Raw genomic sequence first — 25,975 nt, forward strand, 5'->3', positions numbered from 1 at the left:
TCCAACCTCTATCTTTTTATTTTTGAGACAGGCTTTCACTCTAGTCCAAGCTGACTTGGAATTTACTCTAGCAGAGTTTGGTCTCAAACTCATGGCTATTCTTCTATTTCAGCCTACAGAGTACTGGGATTATAAGCGTTAGATACCATTCTTGGCTCCCAGTCCTTTTAGCAGTGCTGGGAATTGTACTCAGAGCCTTATGTATGCTAGACACGTGCTCTACCATTGAGCTACAGCCTCAGCTCCAACTTCAATTGTTGTTTGTTTTTCGTGTGTGTGTGTGTGTGTGTGTGTGTGTGTGTGTGTGTGTGTGTGTTTTTGAGGTAGTGTCTAACTGTAGCCCAGGCTGACCTGGAATTCACTATGTTGTCTCAGGGTGGCCTTGAACTCACAGTGATCCTCCTACCTCTGCCTCTTAAGTGCTGGGATTAAGGCGTGTGCACCACCTGGCTTCCAATTCAATTTTAAGTAACCCAAATCAATGCTCCTTCCTTATTTTTTCCCCTTCTCTTCTTTTTTCGTGTTTTTTCGAGGTAAGGTCTCACTCTCGCCCAGGCTGACCTGAAATTCACTATGCAATCTCAGGCTGACCTCAAGTTCATGGCAATCCTCTCCTTCTTGCCTCCCCAATGCTGGAATCTTTTCTTTTCTCCTTCCTCCTTTCCTTTCCCTTCCCTTCTTTCCTTGATATTCTTGCCAGTTTCTGGGTTCAAGAAAGAGGGGAGGGCTGGAGAGATGGCTTAGCGGTTAAGCACTTGCCTGTGAAGCCTAAGGACCCCGGTTCGAGGCTCGATTCCCCGGGTCCCACATTAGCCAGATGCACAAGGGGGTGCACGCGTCTGGAGTTCGTTTGCAGAGGCTGGAAGCCCTGGCGCGCCCATTCTCTCTCTCTCTCCCTCCATCTGTCTCTCTGTGTCTGTCACTCTCAAATAAATAAAATAAAAAACTATTTAAAAATAAAATAAAAAGAGGGGAAACAAGAGACAAGCTGAAACCTGGCATGGTGGTACACGCCTTTAATCCCAGCACCCGGGAAGCAGAGGTAGGGGAATTGCCCTGAGTTTGAGCCTCCCTGAGACTCCACAGTGAATTCCAGGTCAGCCTGGGCTAGAGTGAGACCCAAAGGGAGAGAGAAGTGTGGTCCAGACACTGAGGGGGGCTAGGTGGCAGTTGCTAGGGGTTACTGGGCGAGGAGATAGGGCCCTGCACTGTGAAGGACTTTGAGCAGGTGGCTGAGGTGGGGCTGGGGGATTGCCGCATTCTTTCTTCTAGCAGGAGATAGTTCAAATGCTTCAAGTCCTCCTCTGCGCTTGTTGAGCAGGTAAGAGCAGGGCGGGGCGGGGAGGGACTCTGACAGTACTCATATTACCCATCCAGGGGCAATGAAAGCACCTGTCTACACAAACAGTTGTATATTAATTTTTATAGCAGTTTAATTTTTCATATTCCCAACTTGAAAATAATTCAAATGTGACTAAAGAAATGAGTAAGGTATAACAAACAAACTATAAAATGGCTCCTGCATCGATCACCCAGTTAGAAAAGTTAATATTGAAGCCGGGCTGGTGGCTCACGCCTTTAATCCCAGCACCCGGGAGGCTGAGGTAGGAGAACTGCTGTGAGTTCAAAGCCACCCTGAGACTCCATAGTGGATTCCAGGTCAGTCTGGTCTAGAGTGAAACCCTACCTTGAAAAAAAAAAAAATGGTAATATTGGCTGGGCATGGTGGCACACGCCTTTAATCCCAGCCCTAGGGAGGCAGAACTAGAAGGATCACTTTGAATTCAAGGCCACTCTGAGACTACATAGTGAATTCCAGGTCTGGCTGGGCTGTAGCAAGACCCCACGTCGAAAAAATTAAATTAAATTAAATTAAATTAAATTAAATTAAATTAAATAGAAAGGTAGAAAGGAGGGACCACTAAGGATCAGGAGGAACATAAAGGTAAGATATATTCTTTTTTATTTTTATTTTTTAATACTTTAAAATTTACCTATTTTATTTATTTAATTGAGACAGAGAGAGGGGAAGAGAAAGAGAGAGAGAGAGTGAGAATGGGCATGCCAGGGCCTTCAGCCACTGCAAATGAACTCCAGACGCATGCGCCCCCTCGTACATCTGTTTTATGTGGGACCTGGAGAATCAAACCTGGGTCCTTAGGCTTTGCAGGCAAGCACTTTAACTGCTAAGCCATCTCTCCAGCCCTATTTGGCTTTTTTTTGTTTTGTTTTTGCAGAGGTAGGAGGATCACCATGAGTTCAAGGCCACCCTGAGGCTACAGAGTGAATTCCAGGTCAGCCTGGACTAGAGTGAGACCCTACCTCACAAAAACCATAGATGAAAAAAAAAAAAAACAACTTTATATTTGTAAACTATCATCTTTAAACACTGAACCCCTATGATATTTGTAATATATGTTAGGGTGTAACAAAAAAGATAGAGTTGCCCCCTGCAGATGTCTATTGCTCATTTAAAAGTAAACAGCGTGGAAGCCAGGGATGGTGGCTCACACCTTTAATCCCAGCACCCAGGAGGCTGAGGTAGGAGAATTGCTGTGAATTCGAAGCCACCCTGAGACCCCATAGTGGATTCCAGGTCAGTCTGGTCTAGAGTGAAACCCTTCCTTGAAAAACAAAAAAACAAAACAAAACAAAAGTAAATAGCGTTGAGCATGGTGACACATAATTTTAATCCCAGCATTTGAGAGGTGGAGGTAGGCATATCAAGTAGCTTCAAGGTAACCTTGGCTACATAGCATGTTTTGATGTCAGATGGAGCTAAATTCCAGATCAGCATGAGTAACAGAGAGGCCCTGCCTCAAGAACAAAACAAAAATAAAAATAAAAAACCACCACAAAAAACCCCACCACACCATTGTGCTTATAACGATTTTGTAAATGCTTTAATCTCCCAAATGTGAATGTTCTGAGCACGATTTTTATCTAGTTTCTCCGAGTAATACAATAATGAAGTGTAATTGAAGACAGATTGTGCTTCAAAAGTTGGTGGCCAAAAGTAGTGACAACAGCCCTGCTGTTTAATCATTAACATGCAAACGCTTGAGCCTGACCCTGGCTAGGCGAGGCTTCCTTTCGGATAAACAGGGCTAGAGTGGAGTGGAGAGGGCGGGGTGGAGGGGAAGGGATGGGAGGAGGAAGTGGGGATGTGCTATTTACAAGGCTCTGGCGGTCATTTTCAGTTGTGCTTTTAAAAAATTATATATATAATAGCCGGGCGTGGTGGCGCACGCCTTTAATCCCAGCACTCGGGAGGCAGAGGTAGGAAGTAGATCGCTGTGAGTTCAAGGCCACCCTGAGACTACATAGTGAATTCCAGGTCAGCCTGGACCAGAGTGAGACCCTACCTCAAAAAACAAAAACAAAAACAAAAATTAATATATATATATACACACACACACACATACATATATATACATACACACACACACACACATACATATACATACATATACACACACACACACACATATATATACTTTTTAAAATATATTTTTAATTTATTTTTTTGCGAGAGAGAAGCAGAGAGAGAGCACGCCTGGGCATCTAGCCACTGCAAACAAACTCCAGACACATGTGCCACCTTGTGCATCTGGCATATGTGGGGTCCTGGGGAATGAACCTTGGCTCCTTTGGCTTTGTAGGCAAGAGACCACTAATTTCTCCAGCCCTTCAGTTGTCCTTTTTTGTTTTGTTTGTTTGTTTTTCGAGGTAGGGTCTCACTCTAGCCCAGGCTGACCTGGAATTCACTATGTAGTCTCAGGGTGACCTCGAAATCACGGTGATCCTCCTATCTCTGCCTCCGGAGCGCTGGCATTAAAAAGGCCCAAACTCCACCCAGAGGCTCTTTCCTTAAAGGGCATTGGCTGGTGGGGGCCAAAGTCCACTGCCCATAACCAGACCCCCATCAGGAAACCAAATCGAAAGTCGGAGAGGGAGAATTGGTCTGAGACGAGGGTCTCTTGCCAGCTTTCCCTCACGGAAAAGCTCGGACACCGAGTTTGCTGAGTCACGCTGTGCCCGAGGTCTCCGGCGGGGGGCAGAAGTCTCAGCTTGCCCGCGGTCTGACTGCAGAGGGCGGGAATTCCCTGCTCACGGCTGATTGGCTGCGACGCCCACTGCTCGAGGCTGATTGGCTCCGGCGCGGGGCCAGAGCCGCGCTCACTGTAGAATTCCTGAGCTCGGCGCGGCTGGTCCCGGGGCGGAGATGGAGCTCGCCCTCTCGGTCCTCCAGCTGGCTGTCCGCATCCTGGCCCTTCCCGTTTACGTGCTCCACTTTCTGGGCTTGTGGAGCTGGATATGCAAGAAATGGTTCCCCCACTTCTTGTCGCGGTTCACGGTGATGTACAACGAGCAGATGGCCGGCAGGAAGCGGGAGCTCTTCAGCAACCTGCAGGAGTTCGCGGGTCCCTCCGGGAAGCTCTCCTTGCTGGAGGTGGGCTGTGGCACCGGGGCCAACTTCAAGTTCTATCCGTCCGGGTGCACGGTGACGTGTGTTGACCCGAACCCCAACTTTGAGAAGTTCTTGTTCAAGAGCATTGCCGAGAGCCGGCACCTGCAGTTCGAGCGCTTCGTGGTGGCGGCCGGGGAGGACATGCACCAAGTGGCCGACGGCTCGGTGGATGTCGTGGTCTGCACCCTGGTGCTGTGCTCGGTGGAGAGCCCGGAACAGATCCTGCGCGAGGTGCTCCGGGTGCTCAGGCCGGTGAGTGAAGGGGAAGGGGAAATCTGGGCAGTAGCAGCCATTACAAGCAAAGGGCCGGACTCAGTGGATTCTAACGCAAGAAGTTAGCTAGAGAGGATAGCGCTGAGCTGCAGAGTGGAGCCGGGCGTGGTGGCGCACGCCTTTAATCCCAGCACTTGGGAGGCAGAGGAGGAGAATCGCTGTGAGTTCGAGGCCACCCTGAGACTACATAGTGAATTCCCAGTCAGCCTGAGCTAGAGTGAGACCCTACCTCAAAAAAGTGATAATAATAACAAAAATTTTAAAAATAAATAATTTAAAATAGCCACTAATATAAACAATATGCAAATTCACAGCTAGAGAACATTTTTACCTGTTACACTGTCATGTGCCCCCAGTGGTTTCAGTTACCCTGAAGGACGTCTTTTGAAGGATCATTGAACAACATCAAAACTTTAAGTGATCTTGTCTATTTTTAAATTTATTTCTTTATTTTTATTGTTTTTTCATGCTAGGGTCTCAGTCTAGTTCAGGCTGACTGGGAATTCACTATGTGGTCTCAGGGCGGCCTTGATCTCATGGTGATCTTCCTACCTCTGCCTCCTGACTGCTGTGTCCACCACCATGCCCAGTTTAAGTGATCTTATCTAATAGAAATTTATCCTACAGCTACAGATGTGCAAAACTTGTCCACATGCAAGGATATTTATTAAAGTAGTGTTTGTAAGACGCTGTAAATTTCTTGTCCATCAATAGGAGGTTGTTAAGGAAATTGTCACAGTGTAAAGGAATTCTGCAACTATTTAAAAGAACAAGGGTTTGGGTGAGATAGCACATACCTGTACTTCCAGCAATGTGGGGGCAAGGGCAGGAGGAGAGAGGGAAGCTAACCCGGCTCAGTAACTAACACAGCAAGGCTACTGAACTATATATTAAGACTTTGCTAAGAAACTTAACAAATTTAAAGAGTGGTCTGGGCTGGGGAGATGACTCAATAGTTTCGGTGCTTGCCTGCAAAGCCTAATGACCCTCAATTCTTCAGTTCCCACTTAAAGCCAGATGCACAAAGAGGCACATGTATCTGGAATTTGTTTGCAGTGGCTAGAGGCCCTGGCGTGCTCATTCTCTCTGTCTCTCTGTTGGCAAATAAATAGATAAATAAATAAATAGGGCTGGAAAGATGGCTTAGTGGTTAAGGCACTTTCCTGAGACGACAAAGAACCCAGGTTCAATTCCCCAGTACCCATGTAAGCCAGATACACAGGGCGGTGCATGCCTCTGGAGTCCATTTGCAGTGGGTGGAGGCCCTGGTGACCCCATTCTCTTTCTCTATCTGCCCCCCCTCAAATAAGTAAATAAAATATTTTTTAAACATATATATATATATATATATATATATACATACATACATATATGTATATATATGTATATGTATGTTTGTTTAGGTAGAGTGGTCTCTGCTGATGGGAATGTAGATGCAGGAAAGCATTCAGAACAGAGAATGCAGAGTAAAAAGTCCCAGCTGGGTGTGGTGGTGCACGTCTTTAATCCCAGCACTCAGGAGGCAGAGGTAGGAGGATTGCTGTGAATTTGAGGCCATCCTGAGACTACATAGTGAATTCCAGGTCAGTTTGGACTAGAGTGAGACCTTGAAAATTCACGAAAAGAAGTCCCTGAGTGATGGGGAAAGGTAGGTGATGTTCTTGGTCATCTTCCTTAGCTTGTGCAAGGTCCTCATTTCTGCTGGACAGAATGGGAGCAGTATCATACTTGCTTCATCCTCACAACAATCCTTCCAAGCAAATTTTTCTTATCTTTGTAATTGGACAGGGAAAAGACCCAGAGAGGTTAAGAAGCTCGTCCAGAGTCACAGAGTTTGTAGGTCTAACGCTGCTGCACCAATGCTTGTTATGGGTCTTTCCCTCTTTGAGTTCAGCATTTCTGTTCTTTTATGTTCTTCCTCTGCCATCCCTGAATACTGAGGTCCTTTTTATTTTTATTTTTTTTAATTTTATTTATTTGAGAGAGACAGATAGAATGGGCTCACCAGGGCCTTCAGCTGCCGTAAATGAGCTCTAGATGTATATGCCACTCTGTGCATCTGGCTTACATGGGTCCTGGGGAATCGAACCTGGGTTCTTTGGCTTTGCAGGCAAATAAGTGCTTTAGCCACTAAGCCATCCCTCCAGGCCCTGGGGTCCCTTTCTTGTCTCTTATTTCACTTATATATACCCCCTGGCAATCGCATGTGCCCCCAGTGGTTTCAGTTACCACAGGTACACAGTTAATTTCCAGATTTAAAATGTCTATCCCAAATCTCTCTTCTAGCCCCAAACTGTCAACCTCCTGGATTACTCAGTCATTTCTGGTGTAATGGAATGTACACTGACTTCTCTGAGCCTGCCTTGCCTCTTCTACTGTCTCCTACCCTCTCCTAAGGAAATAACTTTCTTTGTGTGTTTTCTGAGTCAGGGTCTCACTGTAGCCAAGAATGACCTGGAACTCACTGTGTAGCTCAGATTATCTTTAATTCACAGAGATTCTCCTACCTCACCCTCCTGAGTGCTAGGTGAACAAGCACACCTAGGTTTTAAAAATTATCTTAAAATGTTTTTCTTTGGTTTTGGTTTTTCAAGGTAGGGTATTGCTCTCTAGCCCAAACTGACCTGTAATTCACTATGTAGTCTCAGGCTGGCCTCGAACTCACAGAAATCCTCCTACCTCTGCCTCCCCAAGTGCTGGGATTAAAGACGTGTGCCACCACGCCCAGCTAAAATGTATTTATGAGAGAAAGAAAGAGAGGGCAGTGGGGGGAGAGAGAGAGAGAGAGAGAATGGGTATGCCAGGGCCTTCTGCCACTAAAAATGAACTCCAGATGCATGCACCACTTTGTACCTCTGGCTATGTAGATACTGAGGACTCAAGCCTAGATTAGCAGGCTTTGCATGCAAGCACCTTTAACTACTGAGCCATTTTCCCTCCCCCTGCCTTTTTTTTCTGAGGTAGGGTTTCACTGTAGCCCAGCCTGATCTGGAATTTATTATGTAGTCTCAGGGTGGCCTTGAACTCATAGTAATCCTCCTACCTCTGCTTCCTGAGTGCTGGGTTTAAAGGCGACACCATGTCTGGCTCTTTTTCCCCCCCTTTTTTTAAAAAAATTAATTTACTTAGAGAGACAGAGAATGGGTGTGCCAGGGTCTCCAGCCAATGCAAACGGACTCCAGACACATGTGCCACCTTGTGCTTATGATTTATATGGGACCTGGAGAATTGGATCTGGTTTCTTAGGCTTTGTAGGCAAGTGCCTTAACCACTAAGCCATCTCTCCAGTCCCCCTTTTTTTTATATTTTATTTTTATTTATTTGACAGAGAGAGGGAGAGACTGAGAATGGGTGCACCAGGACCTCTAGCCACAGCAAACTCCATATGCATGCACCCCATTGTGTATCTGGCTAACATAGGTCCTAGGGAATCGAACCTGTGTCCTTTGGCTTTGCAGGCAAATGCCATAACCACTAAGCCATCCCCCCTTTTATTTTTATTTTTAATTTTTTTTTGCGGTAGGGTCTTACTTTAGCCCAGGCTGACCTGGAATTCACTCTGTATTCTCAGGGTGGCCTTGAACTCACAGCAATCCTCCTACCTCAGTTTCCTGAGTGCTGGGATTAAAGGCGTGTGCCACCACACCCAGCTTCCCCCTCCCCGCTTTTTTTTAATAAGAAAATTCTAAATTTTCAATTAGCAAAAATAAGGCTTACCTTTTCTGTATAATTTGGAGAAACTTTCTTGAAACACTCTGCATGTGGTAGTGATCAGGGTAGCTAGAACAGAGGCAGACGGGAGTTAACGGCTCGGTGGATAAAGCACATGGCAGGCAAGCATGAAACCAAGTCCCCATCTGCAGACCCCAGGTAAAAAGGCTGGGTGCCGTGGCTGGTGTACAGCCAGGAGAATCCACTGGAAACGTGGGGTAGGCTAGCCTGTTAAGAAAGCCGTGGTGAACAACGTGAGGTAGAAGGCCCTTGAGGATGGACACCCAAAAAAATTGTCCTTTGATGTTCACATGCATGCCATATCATGTGTATGTGCGCGCGCACACACACACACACACACACACAATGAACAAATAGATTAAGAAGCTGAGAGGGCTGGAGAGATGGTTTAGCGGTTAAGCGCTTGCCTGTCAAGCCTAAGGACCCCGGTTCAAGGCTCGATTCTCCAGGTCCCACGTTAGCCAGATGCACAAGGGGCACACGCATCTGGAATTTGTTTGCAGTGGCTGGAGGCCCTGGCGTGCCCATTCTCTCTCTCTCTCTCTCTCTCTCTGCCTCTTTCTCTGTCGCTCTCAAATAAATACATAAAAATAAACCAAAAAAAATTAAAAAAAAAAAGAAGCTGAGAAAGGTGGGATGGTGCCACAGACTGGCAAAGCCAGGACCACCAATCTGAGGAAAAACAGGGCCTTGGGAGGTGGGCAAGGAGTCGGCGAAGTGACAAACACACACACACACACAAGGTTGATATATCTGAGTGTATTTACTGAAGTAGAGCATCAGGTTATATACAATTCTGCCTTAGCCTTTGTTTATTCATGCAGTACAATTTCTATGAACAGCCTGCTTCAAGCATCAGGCATTTTTAACAAAAGTTCTAACAGGGCGACATCATAACTCTAACATATTTATTTTCTTCCTTGAACCATAAAAATGTAGGGATATCAAAGCTGCCTTCTCATAATTGGATCCCAGTTGTTTCCTAATGCTTTTTCTTTGTGCTTTCATAAGCAAGCACCAAGGTGGCCTCGACCTAGCAAGTCTGTTCACAAAAGTTAAACATTACCAAGAAACATGCTTCCCACCATTGTTTGCTAGCGTATCCCCAGTCCCATAACACTGCTGTATAAGGTGATGGTTCATTGATTGGTTCTGGTCCTCGGAATTCTGACTATGGCTTGAAACAACAGCGGGGTCTTTGGAGGAAGCGTCACACCATCAGGTGACTCAATTTTATGGAAACTTGTTCCATATCTAATTTTTACTAAATTGTGAAAGAACATCATGCTGCTGTCACATGTCAGGAACAGAACAGTAGTGATGAAGAAAACAGCTATTAGAGAGCAGCACAAGGCACTACAAGCCTGGAGAATGCATGTCCTTCCAGGAGGCTTTCTTCCTTGAAGCTTTCGCCTCCGCCTTGTGAAACTCCACTGGAGTTGGCGTGGCAGGATGGATCCCTTTTTCTTTTTTTTTTTTTTTTTTTTTTGGTTTTTCGAGGTAGGGTCTCACTCTGGTCCAGGCTGACCTGGAATTAACTCTGTAGTCTCAGGGTGGCTTTGAACTCACGGTGATCCTCTTACCTCTGCCTCCCGAGTGCTGGGATTAAAGGATTAAAGGCGTGCGCCACCACGCCCGGCTGGATCCCTTTTTCTTTTTCCCTATAAAAAACTCCTGACGACACCCTAATAACATGCAGTGACATGAAAGTAGCTGGGTGCTCACCCTACATGACAGTCATTCTGCTTACCGAGCACTGGCTGACCAGAGAACCAGGTGACAAACAGCACCCGGGATTCAATAATGCTTTGAGATGAATCGGCCTTTTTCTTTTTTTAAAATTTTTATTTATTTGCAAGCAGAGAGAGATGGAGGAGACAGACAGACAGAGAGAGAATGGGCATACCAGGGCCTCTAGCCACTCAAGCAAACTCCTGACACATGTGTCCCTTGTGCATCTGACTTACGTGGGTCCTGGGGAACTGAACCTGGGTGCTTTTGCTTCGCAGGCAAATGCCTTAACCATTAAGCCATCTGTCCACCCCTGAATCAGCATTTTCATTCCTTCATTTACACATAAATGATATAACAGTTCAGTCAAAGACATGCCCTGTGTGGATTCTGACTGCCAAGGTTCTGCTGGTGTTTTCAGAGGCCTGTGAGGCAGTGCCTAAGAACAACTTGTCATTGAATTAAAAGGTGGGTTTTTTTTGTTGTTGTTGTTTTGTTTGTTTTCACAGTGCTGAGACAAAAGGTGTGTGCGATCATGCCTGGCATTCAAAGATTTTAACAAAAGGTATAAGAAGAGGTTGAGCTTGGTGGGACAGGCTTGTATTTCCAGCACTTGAGAAGTAGAGGCCAGAGAATCAGACAGGGCCAATTCCAGCTACATAATAAGTTCTAGGTCAGCTTGAGTGATGTGGTGAGGACCTGTTTCAAAAAAAAAAAAAGTGTGTTGGGAGAGGGGAGGCTGGAGAGAGAGCTCAGAGGCTAAAGCACTTGCCTACAAAACATAAGGACCAGAGTTCAGTTCCCCCAGTACCTGTGTAAAGCCAGATGCACAAGGTGGCACATGCATCTGTAGTTCATTTGCAGTGGCTAGAGACCCTGGTGTGCCCCCTCTCTTTCCTTTCCTGCAAAGCCTAATGACCCTGGTTCAATTCTCTAATACTCATGTAAAGCCAGATGCAGAAAATGGCACATGCATTTGGAATATGTTTGCAGCAGCTGGAGGCCCTGGTGCACCCATATTCATGTTTTCTCTCTGTGTCTTTCCTCTCTTTCTCTCTCTGCTTGCAGAAAAAGAAATCAATAAAAATATTTAAAGCCAGGTACGATGGTACACACCATTACTCCCAGCACTCGGAAAGCTGAGGTAGGAGGATCGCGTGAGTTCGAGGCCACCCTGCGACTTCATAGTGAATTCCAGGTCAGCCTGGGCTAGAGCAAGACCATACCTTAAAAAAAAAAAAAAAAATCACTCAATAAAAATAAAAAATAAAATAAAACTACTGCTCCAAAGAGCATCTTAGTAAGTTCTCATTTACCCTCGTCTTCCCATCAAGCTGTTCTCTTGTATCACTGAATTCAAAAGCTTTATTCATCTTAAGAAACCTGTTTTCCTAAAGCCAATATCCATGTTCTTTTTGTCTTTCTCAGGGAGGGGCGTTTTATTTCATGGAGCATGTAGCTGCTGACCGCTCCACATGGAATTACTTCTGGCAACAGGTCCTGGATCCTGTCTGGTACCTTGTGTTTGATGGATGCAACCTCACCAGAAAGAGCTGGAAGGTCCTGGAGCAGGCGGGCTTCTCTAAGCTCAAGCTGCAGCACATCCAGGCGCCCCTGTCCTGGGCTCTGGTGCGGCCTCATATCTACGGACACGCCGTGAAGTAGCCGCAGGTGGCAGCAGAGAGTGAAGTCGCCAATGGTTTAAAGCTGCAGTTTTACACTGACAAACTAATCGGGGAAAGGCAAAACCTTGTTTTTAGGGTACAGTTGAATCTATCCCTGTTTTTTTAATTTTCTTTTAGTTTGTTTTAAAGTAATTACTTTTATTAAGCATACATCCATATGATGATGTAGATAGAAATCATGAACACTACACCAATTCCCATCCACCTAGTTGCACATGAGAAGCTTAGGTTCATGGACATTAAAACATAACACAGCATCTATGCAGACTTTTTACAGAAGAGGGCCATGTGCTTATTATCATTATACATGGCTGGTGGCTGGTTTTTCTATATCCTGCTTAGCTGTTTTCTGTTGCCTTCCACAGAATCAAACGTAAAACAAGCCAAAACAGCTTTGAATTCTCCCCTCAAAGAAACAGTGGTCTTTCATAATTGAAATCTGGTCTTTATTCGGTGACTTCCTTGAATATTCTTCTAGTTGTCCTATTTAAATTGCTCCCCAACAGATTTTAAGTTCACTTCCTCTTTGAGAAGCAGTTAAATCACTTTAAAATAAGACTTTATGTCAGGTATGGTGGCACATGTCTTTAATCCCAGCACTGGGGAGGCAGAAGTAGGAAGATCGCTGTGAGTTCAAGGCCAGCCTGGGACTCTACAGTGAGACCCTACCTCGAAAAAAAAAGACTTTATAAGGGAAGAAATGAAAAAAATCTTAGCAGGGTGTGGTGGCGCACACCTTTAATCCCAGCACTCTGGAGGCAGAGGTAAGAGGAATGCATGAGTTCAAGGCCACACTAAGACTACATAGTGAATGCCAGGTCAGCCTGAGCTAGAGTAAAACCCTACCTCAAAAAACCAAAACAGGAAAGGAAAAAAAAAAAAGTCTTAACAAGCTATAAATAAATAAATCCTAGCTAACAGAATATCCAAGTCTAAGTAACAAAGAATATTCTGGAAGAGAATCTGAACCTGTTTGTTATTCTTAGTATCACTGGCTTGGCTTTTAGCAGTAGTTGACCAGGCTGCCACATGTAGTTCTAAACAGTGTGATGTCTTATTTCCACATTCTACCACAATTTCTTTTCCTGCCTTCCAGTCTTCAGCTCTTAAAATATCACACTTGGCTGAGAGTGGTCATGCACTTCTTTAATCCCAGCACTTGGGAAGGAGGCAGAGGTAGGAGGATTGCTAAGAGTCTAAGGTGACCCTGAGAATACATAGTGAATTCCAGGTCAGCCTGGGCTAGAGGTAGACCTACCTCAAAAAAAAAAAAAAAAAAAATCACATTTTGACACATTAATGTATATGGGACACTTAAGATTCTTGGATTAGTTTTCATCATTATTCAACACATACTTTGCTAGATATAATAGATTGCAGGCAAGGAAAGGCACTGTAGCTAGGAAATTCTTCTGTGATTAGGTACATGGTGTGTGAATCCTTAGAAAGCATCTGCAAGGCTGTAAAACAGTTGGCAAGTATTTTTCTTCTAAGATTCTCATCAAGCTCCACTTTCATTCTAAAATGACTTATTTGGTCGGGAAGCCATGAAAGGCAAGTCTTAGGTAGACCTATGCAAGAACTTAATAGGATTTTCTTAACAAATGTCTATTTTCTGAGATAATTTTACGGAAATACTATCTTTTAAATATTAATAAATTCTTGTTCCTTTTAGAAATGGAAATAAAAAATGGTTTATGTATTTGCCAGCTTTTTTTTTTTTTTTTTGAGGTAGGGTCTTTTTTGTTGTTGTTGTTGTTTTGTTTATTTATTTGCAAGCAGAGAGAGAGAGAAGAAATGGGCACACTAGGGCCTCTTGCTAATGCAAACATATTCTAGAGACATGTACCACTTTATGCATCTGGCCTTATTTGGGCCCTGGGAAATTGAACCCCAATCCATAGGTTTTGCAGGCAAGCACCTTATCTACTGAGCCATCTCTCCAGCCTGAAGGATTTGTTTATTTATATTTTTATTAGTAACTTCCATGATTATAAAAAATATTCCATGGTAATACCTTCCCTTCCCCCACCTTTCCCTTTGAAACTCCACTCTCCATCATATCCCCTCCTCTCAATCAGGCTCTCTTTTGTTTTGATGTCATCATCTTTTCCTCCTATTATGATGGTCTTGTCTAGGTAGTGTCAGGCACTGTGAGGTCATGGATATCCAGGCCATTTTGTGTCTGGAGGAGCACGTTGTTAGGAGTCCTACCCTTCCTTTGGCTCTTAATTCTTTCCACCACCTTTTCTGCAATGGACCCTGAGCCTTGGAAGGTGTGATAGAGATATTCCAGTGCTGAGCACTTCTGTTACTTCTTCCCAGCACCATGATGCTTTCTGAGTCATCCCAAGGTCATTGTCATCTGAAAAGAGAAGGTTCTCTACCAAAAGTGAGAGTAGCATTAATATAAGGGTGTGAACATTAACAGAAGTGCTTTTACTGGGTAGTTTGGTGAGCATAGTATATACATTTAGCCAGACAGTAGCAGATGTTATACCCCTAGGGCTCATGACTACCCCTGTTGTAGGTTTTCAGTATCAGGGATGTATTCTTTCCCATGGAGCGGGTCTCCTGTCCAGTTAGAGGGCAGTTGGTTTCCACCATGACAGATGTGCCACAGTTGCATCTGTTGGTCTGTGAAGGGTTTATTCTTGCTTCTAGCTTGAGGGAATGTAGTCTGTCCAGCAGCAGGAGCATGTGGCACCTGAGCACACTGTATCTGAAGTCTGGAAGTAAAGACTACTGGGAAGTGGGGCTGTAAAGTCTCAAGGCTCAACACCAGTGGCCCACTTCGTCCCTTGAGGCTCTGCCTCCTCCTCCTTTTTAAATTTAATTTTTAAAAATTAATTTATTTGACAGAGGAGGGAGAGCGAGACAATGGGAATGCCAGGCCTCTGACTTCTCAGGCTAGTGCCTTAGCCAAGACATCTCTCCAGCCCTAAGGTGTTATTTCATTTTTATTTTTAATTTATTTGCAAACACAGAAAGACAGGGAGAGAGAGAGGGAGAGAATGGGCATGCCAGGGCCTCCTACCACTGCAAAACACTTCAGATGCATACACCACTTTGTACATCTGACTTTACATGGGTACTGGGGAATTGAACCTTGGGCCGTGAGGCATTGCAAGCAAACTCCTTAACCACTGAACTATTTTTCCAGCTCCTAAGGTGTGTTTTTCAAGGAGTGTGAGTGCATGTGGAGATCAGAGGACAACCACGTGTTTTTCCTCAAGAATGCTGTCCACCTTTTTTATTTTTTATTTATTTGCAAGGAGAGAAAGAGTGTCAGAGAGCAAATGGACCCACCTGGCCCTCTAGCCACTGCAAACAAACTCCAGACACATAGGCTCCTTTGTGCATCTGGTTTTGCGTGACACTGGGTTGTTAAACCCATCTACCTTTTTTGAGACAGGGTTTTGGCCAGGAGCTCACCAATTAGACTATACTACAAGCCCCAGGGAATCTTTTTTTTTTTCTTTTCTTTTTAAGATTTCTTTTTATTTATTCATTAGAGACATAGAGAGGTGGAAGAGAGAGAGAGAGTGGGCGCACCAGGGCCTCTAGCCACTGTAAATGAACTCCAGATGCATGTGCCACTATGTGCATCTGGCTTACATGGGACCTGGAGAATTGAACCTGGGTCCTTAGGCCTCACAGGCAAGTGTCTTAACCTCTAAGACATCTCTCCATCCCCCCCAGGGAATCTTCTTTTATTTGTTTGTTTATTTATTTATTTATTTATTTAAGAGCGACAGACACAGAGAGAAAGACAGATAGAGGGAGAGAGAGAGAATGGGTGCGCCAGGGCTTCCAGCCTCTGCAAACGAGCTCCAGACACGTGCACCCCCTTGTGCATCTGGCTAACGTGGGACCTGGGGAATCAAGCCTCGAACCGGGGTCCTTAGGCTTCACCGGCAAGCGCTTACCGGCTAAGCCATCTCTCCAGCCCCCCCAGGGAATCTTCTTTATCCCAGTGCTGGGACTAGAAATGCCTGCCACCATGCTTGTCATTTTTATGTGGTTTTTAGGTCTTCATACTTGCAAGGCCAGCACTTTAGCGACAGACACTCCCCCCCCACCCCCGCCCCGCCACACACACCTTGCTCTTACCCTTATTTATTTATTTGGTGTTTTTTATTTTCCGAGGTAGGGTCTCACTGCCCAGGCAGACTTGGAACGCATTCTAGTCCCAAGATGGACTTGAACTCACAGTTGTCTTTTTTTTTTTTTTTTAAAGAGAGAGAAAGGGGCTGGAGAGATGGCTTAGCGGCTAAGCGCTTGCCTGTGAAGCCTAAGGACCCCGGTTCGAGGCTCGATTCCCCAGGACCCACGTTAGCCAGATGCACAAGGGGACGCATGTGTCTGGAGTTGATTTACAGTGGCTGGAAGCCCTGGCGTGCCCATTCTCTCTCTCTCTCTTCTGCCTTCTGTCCCTGCCTGTAGCTCTCAAATAAATAAAAATAAACAAACAAAAAATTAAAAAGAAAAAAAGAAAGAGAAAGAGGCAGATGGAGAGAATAGGCATGCCAGGACCTCCAGCCACTGCAAATAAACTCCACACATGCACTGCCTTGTGCATCTGGCCTATGTCAGTACTGGGGAATTGAACCTGGATCCTTAGGCTTCACAGGCAAGTGCCTTACCTGCTAAGCCGTCCCTCCAGCCCCCACAGTGATCCTCTTACCTCTGCATCCCAAGTTCTGGGATTAAAGGTGTGTGCCACCACACCTGACCCCATTCTTATTATTTTAAAATTTTATTTGCAAGAGAAAAAGAGGTAGAGACAGAGAATGGGCACGCCAGGGCCTGTAGCCACTGCAGATGCACTCCAGACGCATGACCTTGTGCATCTGGCTGCATGTAGGTACTGGAGAATGAAACCTAGGTCCTTAGTCTTTGTAGGCAGGCTCCTTAACTGGTGAGCAATCCCTTCAACCCCCTAAATTTTACTCTATTTTTAAACACAGAGGGAAGAGGAAGAGAGAATGGGCACACCAGGGCCTCCAGCTGTTGCAAACAAACTCCAGTTACATGTGCCACTTTGTGTATCTGTCTTTAAGTGGGTACTAGGGAATCAAACCCAGGCTATTAGGCTTTGCAGGCAAGCGCCTTAACTGCTGAGCCATCTCTCCAGCCCAGCCCACTAACATTATTATTATTGTTGGCTTTCTTTTTTTTCTTTGCAGTTTTTGAGGTAGGGTCTCAACTCTAGCCCAGGCTGACGTGGAATTTACTATGTAGTCTCAGGGTGGCATCAAACTCATGGTGATTCTCCTACCTCCGCCTCCTGAGTGCTGGGATTCAAGGCATGCGCCACCATGCCCACCTGGTGGCTTTTTTGTTTTGTTTTGTTTTTGAGGTAGAGTCTAGCTCTAGCCCAGGAATTTATTCTGTAGTCTCAGAGTGGCCTTGTGCTCGTGGTGATTATCTACCTCAGCCTCTGGAGCACCCAGCTAAATGAAGGTTTTTTTTTTTTTTTTTTTTTTTTTCATAGTTACTGAAGAAATCTTAGAAAGATTGCCAAAACTAAAAAAATCACTTTGACAATCATTCCAGTGATATTCTCTTATGAATTTTCTCCTTAGGTCCTGAGAATACATACTTAAAACTATTCTAAAGTGGGTGTGGTGGCACGTGTGTTTAATCCCAGCACTTGGGAGGCAGAAGTAGGAAGATCATGGAGTTTGAGGCCAGATTAATTAGAGTGAGTTCCAGGTCAGCTTGGGCTAGGGTGAGACCTTACCATGAAAAGTCAAAATAAATAGGGCTGGAGGGATGACTTAGCAGTTAAGATGTTTGTCTGCAAAGCCAAAGGACCCAGGTTCAACTCCCCAGGACCCATGTTAGCCAGATACACAAGGGGGCTCACGCATCTGGAGTTCGTTTGCAGTGGCTGGAGGCCCTGGTGCACCCATTCTCTCTCCCTCTTTCTCTGTCAAATAAATAATTAAATATTAAGGGCAGGGCAAGGTGGCGCACATCTTTAATCCCAGCACTCAGGAGGCAGAGGTAGGAGGACCACCGTGAGTTCAAGGCCACTGTGAGACTACACAGTGAATTCCAGGTCAGTCTGGACTAGAGTGAAACCCTGCCGTGAAAAAACAAAAAATAATAAAATAAAATATTAAAAAAAAAAGAAAAGTCAAAATAAATAAATCAAAGTAAGAGCTCCAGGAGGTGAATTTGCCTCTATCAAAGGGAACTGGGGGAAAAAGAAGAGGGAGAAGGAGACACAGACAGACAGACAAACATGTCTTTCAGGTCCTGTGTTCCTTAGGATTCCTTTATTTCTAAGTTTGAGGCAAATATGATAGCCAGCACACTGCAGAAACCTGTCGTTCATTGCAGGTGACTGCACCCCTGGGCCACACAGGCGTACACTGAGGAATGACTTGGCTGACTCAAGTTGGTGACCAGCAGGTCAAGTGATGTTATCAGGAATATGGAGTCTTATCTGCAGTCCACTGTTTGTCCTGGTAGATAGCAAGTTGTCAGAAGCCCCAGGCTTTATGCTTCTTGTGTCCAAAGCCAGGTGGAAAGACCAAGTCCACTTTCACAGAAACTCCAACCTTTTGTCTAAATTGGCTGTGCCTGGCAATACTGGATCCCAGATTTATCCCTAGACGAACCTCGCAGTAAGATGGGAGGGAAGGATTATGCTGACGGCTCTTGTGTATGTCTCAGAGCTTCCTCCCTGGGGTACTTGGGGGAGAGACAAGGGCAATCATATAAACCCGAGTAAAACCAAGGATTATGAAGGGAATAATAGGAATAGGTGCTGGAAGGCACACCTTTAAAACAACAGGGCTGGAGAAGTGGCTTAGCTTGCTTGTCTGCAAAACCAAAAGACCCCGGTTCGATTCCCCAGGACTCATGTAAGCCAGATGAACAAGGGGGCACATGCGTCTGTAGTTCATTTGTGGTGGTTAGAAGAACTGGCGCACCCATTCTTTCTCTCTCAAATAAATACATGCATTAAAAGGCCACAACAGCTACACATGGAGGCACACACCTTCAATCCTAGCCCTTGGGGAGGCAGAGGTAGCAGGATCGCCGTGAGTTCAAGGCCATCCTGAGACTATATAGTGAATTCCCGGTCAGCCTGCTCTAGAACAAGACCCTATCTTGAAACAAAACAAAAAAAAAATTTAAAAATTGGGAAGCTGGAGAGAAGACTTGGTGGTTAAGGTCCTTGCCTACAAAGCCTAATGACCCAAGTTTGATTCCCTAATATCCACATAAAGCCAGATGCACAAAGTGACATGCATCTACATTTTGTTTGCAGCAGCTAGAGGCCCTGGTGTGCCCATTCGCTCTGTTTGTCTTCTGTCTCTCTATACTTGAAAATAAATATTTTTAAAAATTATTGGGCTGGGTGTGGTGGCACATGCCTTTAATCTCAGCACTCAGGAGGCAGAGGTAGGAGGATCGCTGTGAGTTCAAGACCAGCATGAGACTACGTACTGAATTCCAGGTCAGCCTGAGCTAGAGAAAGACCCTACCTCAAAAAACAAAACAAAAAAAATTTTGTTTTGCTAAATATTGGATCTTGGGCCTACTGCAGGAAGCAAGCACTCTATCACCGAGCTCTATCACCCTATCACCGAGCTCCCAGCCTAGTTTGCAGTTAACTGATGCAGAATATCAATTGAGTATTGTATGCTCTTTTGTAAGTGAGATTCAGTCCCTGCAAACCTGCAGCAATCATCATCACAAGGTGCCAGAGAATGTCACCCTGTCTACCCAGAGGAGGTCAGAGACTCCCTTGGGAAAGCGACTGCTGAGCTGAACTCCAAAGGATGAGTGAGGAGTAATGGCAGCCTGTGCTCTAGCAAAGGGAGGGCTGCGTGTTCAAGCTGGGCAGTGATGGCCCAGACGTGACCCCAGCTGGCAGGAGGGTGCTCACAAGTTTGAGGCTAGCCTGGTCTACATAGGAAGTTCCAGAACAACCGACATACTGAGATCCTGTCTCAAAACAAAACCCAAAAAGCAAACCAGGCCAGGCCCCAGAACCTGAAGGGTAGGTTCTGAGCTGACTGCTTACTTCCATCAGCTCCTTAGATCTTGCTAACCATGGACTGGCTTCAACGTGTATTTTAAAATATTTTATTTAGGCTGGGTATGGTGGCGCACGCCTTTAATCCCAGCACTCAGGAGGCAGAGGTAGGAGGATTGCTGTAAGTTTAAGGCCACCCTGAGACTACATAGTGGATTCCAGGTCAGCCTGGGTTAGAGTGAGACCCTACCTCGAAAAAACAACAAAAAAAAAAAAAAAAAAGAAAAGAAAAAAAAATTATTTGAGAGAAAATGGACATGCCAGGGCCTCCAGCCACTGCAAAAGAACTCCAGATGCATGCACCACATTGTGCATCTGGCTTTACATGGATGGGTATAGGAATCAAACCCAGGTCCTTAGGCTTCGTAGGCCTTAGCTGCTAAGCCTCTCTCCAGCCCTCAACATGTATTTTAATGGTTCCCTCTACCCCCTAAAGCATTAAAATTTCTTACATTTATACTCCAAAACATTTCCCAAGCGTTCTGACATTCTAATTGAGCCCTCTGCATTCCTACATACTTGATAGAAGGAAGCAAACATTGCATAATCAGTGCTTTTGTATTCTTGACCTCTTGGTGCTGCTTTGGAAAACACAGTGCTTAACTGAAATTCAACTCTTGTTTGTCTGTTAAGGCAACTGACAGAATCTTAGCAGACTAAGATCAACAAAAATAAGAGAAAACTATTCAGTGAGTATCAATATTTAAAGCCAAAAGTACATGAGGTAACCACAAGAATTCCCTAATGAACTGTGGAACCACTGGATGGGTCCAATGTCAGGGAACAGGCAGAAGTTATGTTGACCTAGAGTGAAGGAAATGCCAGAGTGGTCTTGGCACATAATTTCTGGTTTAAAATAAAAAAGCTGGTCATGGTAGTGCGCGCCTTTAATCCCAGCACTCAGGAGGCAGAGATAGGAGGATCACCATTAGTTTGAGGCCACCCTGAGAATACAGAGCTCATTCCAGGTCTACCTTGAAAAACCAAAAAATAAAAATTAAAAAAAATTTAAAAAAAAGATAACTGGGGAGGCAGAGGTAGAAAGATCAAAGTGAATTCAAGGGCACCCTGAGACTACACAGTAAATTTCAGGTCAGCTTGAGCTAGACACTCTATCTTGAAAAACCAAAAATAATAACAACAAAAATAATTTTTTTAAAAAGTGCTCAATAAAGAATGGCACAAGAGCTGGTCAGCCAGATATCTTGATGAGTCGAGTCAGGGTGACTCAGGGCTTTTTAGAATTCAGTCCCTAGACTCTGTTCTCTGGGCTTGTCATTAGTCATATTCTCTTTGGACCTGTAACCCTGATTACCTACCTACAAAATGGGAGCTAACTTACTGCTAATTCCTGTCATTAGGAGGTGTGAAAGAGCATCAGGCAAGGGGGTGCCAGGGCGAGCTGGAGGGTCCGGAGCTCACTACATGGGAAGGTGGCACCTATACGCCGGCCACTTCATTTGGGATGGGTGCCCACACCCCAAACCTGACGCCCCCAGGGGCATCCACTTGACACCAGTGGGCTGTGATTCACTCTGGCCCTCAGTGTACCCCACCGTCCTGTGTGAGGAGCTGCCCCCAACCACATCCCAGATCCAGACCTAAAAAGAAGACACCTGTGCATGCACATCAGGGGTCTTGGGATCACCACACCAGAGGCCCGAGAAGGAGATGAACCCGTTTCCCACATACCATAGGTCCCCCAGAATCTGCCTAGGGTGGAGGAGAGGTGAAGTTACATACCAGTCTTGGAGTGCTGTTTTCCCTAAAGGTCTCTTATAAATATGTGTCTGTTTGGGCTGGAGAGATGGCTCAGCAATTAAGGCGCTAGCCTGAATAGCCTAAGGATCCTGGTTCGATTCTCTAGTACCCATGTAAAGCCAGATACACAAGATGGTGCATGCATCTGGAGTTTGTTTGCAGTGGCTAGAGGCCCTGGCATGCCCTTTTGCTCTCTATCTGCCTCTCTCTCAAACTAAAAAAAATAAAATAATAGCCAGGCGTGGTGGCTCACGCCTTTAATCCCAGCACTAGGGAGGCAGAGGTAGGAGGATTGTCATGAGTTCGAGGCCACCCTGAGATAACATAGTGAATTCCAGGACAGCCTGAGCTAGAGCGAGACCCTACCTTGAAAATAAATAAATAAAATAAAAGATAGGGCTGGAGAGATGGCTTAGCGGTCAAGGCACTTGCTTGCCAGCAAGGCCAAAGGATCCAGGTTCAATTTACCAGGACCCACATAAGCCAGATGTACAAGGTGGCACATGCACCTGGAGTTCGTTTGCAATGGCAGGAGACCCTGGTGTACCTATTCTCTTCCTCTCTCTTTTCTGCCTCTTTCTCTTTCAAATAAATAAGTATTTTAGAAACTATTAAAGGGGCTGGAGAAATGGTTTAGTGTTTAAGGTGCTTGCCTGCGAAGCCAAAGGACCCAGGTTTGATTCCCCAGGACCCGCATAAGCCAGATGCACAAGGGGCACATGCATCTGGAGTTTGGTTTCAGCGGCTGGAGGCCCTGGAGCACCCAATCTCTCTCCCTGCCTATTTCTCTCAAATAAATAAAGAAAAATTAAATATAAAAAACTATACAGATGGCTTAGCAGATAAGGTATTTGCCTTCAAAGCCAAAGGACCTTGGTTTGATTCCCCAGTACCCATGTAAGCCAGATGCACAAGATGGGTGCATACATGTGGAGTTCATTTTCACTGGCTGGAAGCCCTGGCATGCCCATAGTCTCTCTCTCTCTCTCTCTCTCTCTTTCTCTCTCTCTCACTCTGCCTCTTTCCCTCTCTCAAATAAATAATAAATAAATAAATAAGCTGGACATGGTGATAGGAGATAGGAAGATCGCTGTAAGTTTGAGGCCACCCTGAGACTACATAGTTCCAGGTCAGCCTGAGCTGGAGCAAGACCCTACCTAGAAAAAGCAAAAATTAAAATAAAGGTAGATGGGTGTGGTGGTGCACACCTTTAATCCCAGCACTCGGGAGGCAGAGGTAGGAGGGTCGCTGTGAATTCAAGGGTACTTTGAGACTACATAGTGAATTTCAGGTCAGCCTGGACTAGGATGAAACCCTACCTAAAAAAAGTTGTGTGCGGGTGCAGGGTAATTCAGGGGGCTTGTGGGTGGTGTTGGGATCCAGGCTAGAGAATCAAGGAGAGGGGGCCAGGTTCTACCCATGCATCACTGTGGGGCCAAGGTGGGGCCCTGAGAAATGACTGTGTGGGGTGGGGAGAACCTTCAGTGCCAGCCTGAGAAAGAGATGGTGCTTCTCCAGCTAGGGATGGTGGTGCATGCCTTTACTTGGGAGGCTGAGGTAGGAGGAGCACTGAGTTCCAAACCAACATGGGCTACACAGTGAGTTCCATCCAGGTCAGAGAGATCACCCTGCTTCAAAAACATGACAAAAAAAAAGAGGCTTGGGCTGGGGAGATTGCTCAGTGCTTAAAGGTGTTTGTTTGCAAAGCCTGCTGGTCTGGGTTCAATTCCCCAGCGCCCATGTAAAGCCAGATGCAAAATGTGGTGCCTGTGTCTCATGTCTGCAGCAGCAAGAGACCCTGGTGCTTCCACACACATATATATGCAAATAAATAATTTATTTTAGAAATGGCTCTAGGGGCTAGACAATAAATAAATAAACAGAGGGCTGGCTTAGCAGTTAAGGTACTTGCTTGTAAAGCCTAAGGACTCAGGTTCGACTCTTCAGAACCCACATAAGCCAGATGCACAAGGTGGCATTTTCATTTGAATCTGGAGTTTGTTTACAGAGGCTGGAAGCCCTGGCACTCTCTCTCTCTCTCATAAATAAACAAAATAAAAATTTTTAAATCAAACTACAACAAACCAGAATTCACTCCTTCACTAAATAAGCAATACCTTCCAACTTCCCCCATTGGTTCCAGACCCCACAAAAGCACCTAAAGGTCTTCAGTGGTTGTTGTTAACCTGCAGTCACCTTGGATTCTGGAGAGAGCAGAGGCCTGCGGGATGGATGAGAGCAACCTCTGTGCCAGGGAGGCTGTGCATTAGAGCAGGGTGATCAGTGTAGGGGAAGGAAAAAGCAAACCTGACTTGATCGCAACAGAGACGGCTTGTTAAAGCACAGCCAGGGGCTGAAGCGCTCAGCAGGGGAAAGGGCTCAGCTTAGAAGGGCGCTATTTGAGGAAATGCCAGGAACCTTGGTGCAGTTGGGGGTGCTGACAGGTGCTGAAGTCTGGTTTGTTGCCTCAGTGTTTTGTTTTGTTTTTCAAGATGGAATGTCTCGAATTGTTTCAGTTCCTTAGAGCTTTCTGAGTTAAAGAAAGTTGATCAATCTTTCATGAAGAAAGTCCATTAGCCCTTCAGTCAGTTCTGATAACCAGCTTGTTCCCTAAACAACAGGACTTCTTCAGACTCCCCCCCCCCACCCCCCAACCCCCCGCCACCAGCCCAGGTAGGGTCTTGCCCTATCCAAGGCTGTCGGGAGCCATAGAGCAAAAGCCTCTCCATTTTGCCTGGGCCTGTTCATAAATTGACTCATGATTCAGAAAGCTGGGCCATCCAGCTCTCTGTTAGGTACTTCTGGAATGTTGGTCAGCAGACTGCTTACAGAATCTTATCTTTTGCAAAAGGCCAGTTTATGGTCAGGCTGTGAAGCCTGGTGCAGTCAGGATGTTAAGCCATTGAGGCAAGATTAGATAAACACCTGATTACATCCCCTCTAGGTTTCCTGACAATTCCAAGGCCCTAAATCATGTCAGCCAGCTTATTCCCCCCTTTTTCTTCCCCTATATAACCACTGTGTAAAAAATAAAGATTCAGAGACCTTGATTGGAATATATACTTGGTCTCCTTCTTTGTGTCTCTTGTCTCTCATCCAGGTTAATTTCCCCTGTATCTTTGTTTAACTCCCTGCTGGCCGGGGCACAAGGCTGACCTGAAATTCACTATGTAGTCTCAGGGTGGCCTCGAACTCACGGTGATTGAGCCTCCTACCTCTGCCTCCCCAGTGTTCTTCAGACTCACTCATGCGTACCTGCACCACGGCGCCAATCCTTCCTTTACTTAAACCTAAAGCTCATGCAGATGCACTCCTGGCCACTGGCCCCCTTTATCTGTAGCTCGCCCAGTGCATGCTGGTTACATATCCTTTCTCTGCTTGTTACCATTATTCATCTCTTTAATTGGAATAAAGGGTTGGGTGGCCTAACCTAACCTGCTGGGGCTGCCACAACAATGGGTCCTGCCCTCAAGATCTCAAAATAGAACTACTTTTTACAACCAGGAATGAAACAATGGTCAAACAGACTGCTCAGTACCTCTCACCTTTGCCCCATACTGTCCTCTACTTAAAATCTAAAACTCATGTCAAGACCGGGTGTGGTGGCGCACACCTTTAATCCCAGCACTTGGGAGGCAGAGGTGGGAGGATCACTGAGTTCAAGGCCAGCCTGAGACTACATAGAGAATTCCAAGTCAGCCTGGGCTAGAGCGAGACCCTTAACTGGAAAAACCAAAAACAGGGCTGGAGAGATGGCTTAGCGATTAAGTGCTTGCCTGTGATGCCTAAGGACCCCAGTTCGAGGCTCGATTCCCCAGGACCCACATTAGCCAGATGCACAAGGGGGCGCGCGCACCTGGAGTTCGTTTGCAGAGGCTGGAAGCCCTGGCGCGCCCATTCTGTCTCTCTCTCTCTACCTGCCTCTTTCTGTCTGTTGTTCTAAAATAAATAAATAAATAAATAAAAATAAAACAAAAAAATTAAAAAAAAAGAAAAACCAAAAATAAACAAACAAACACATGTCACTACCCTGGCAAACAGACTTGAGGTCAGTGAACCCCTTTATGTGTACTTCCCAACGTGGTCACATTGATTAAATCCTTTCTCTGCCTTTCACAACTGTTGCTTTCTTGAATTGGCTGTGTTGGGACAAGTGATCTAGTCCCTTGGGACTCCTAAAACTCCAGTGACAGCCTCACAGCATGACAAAAACAAGCTCAGCAGTTACAAAGGGGGGAAGGCTTATCATCTATAATTATGGAA

General features: G+C 45.4%; 1 protein-coding gene across 1 annotated transcript; it reads left to right on the plus strand.

Moving 5' to 3' along the window:
• The first annotated feature begins 4,171 nt into the window (after nt 1-4,171).
• On the plus strand, nt 4,172-12,563 carry Mettl7a (methyltransferase like 7A). Its single transcript, XM_045153684.1, has 2 exons — nt 4,172-4,723; nt 11,636-12,563. Exons 1-2 carry the CDS (start codon nt 4,226-4,228, stop codon nt 11,870-11,872), a joined length of 735 nt encoding a protein of 244 aa, XP_045009619.1. The 5' UTR covers nt 4,172-4,225; the 3' UTR covers nt 11,873-12,563.
• Nucleotides 12,564-25,975: the final 13,412 nt, after the last annotated feature.

The sequence above is a fragment of the Jaculus jaculus genome, chromosome 6 (assembly GCF_020740685.1).
Source record: "Jaculus jaculus isolate mJacJac1 chromosome 6, mJacJac1.mat.Y.cur, whole genome shotgun sequence".
In the NCBI taxonomy this organism is placed as follows: Eukaryota; Metazoa; Chordata; class Mammalia; order Rodentia; family Dipodidae; genus Jaculus; species Jaculus jaculus.

What these genes read in the sequence shown, in the direction of transcription:
- Mettl7a (XM_045153684.1), top strand. Translation starts at nt 4,226, where the DNA reads ATGGAGCTCGCCCTCTCGGTCCTCCAGCTGGCTGTCCGCATCCTGGCC. An exon ending in TGCTCCGGGTGCTCAGGCCG is followed by an intron (nt 4,724 to 11,635) that starts GTGAGTGAAGGG and finishes TGTCTTTCTCAG; the next exon opens with GGAGGGGCGTTTTATTTCAT.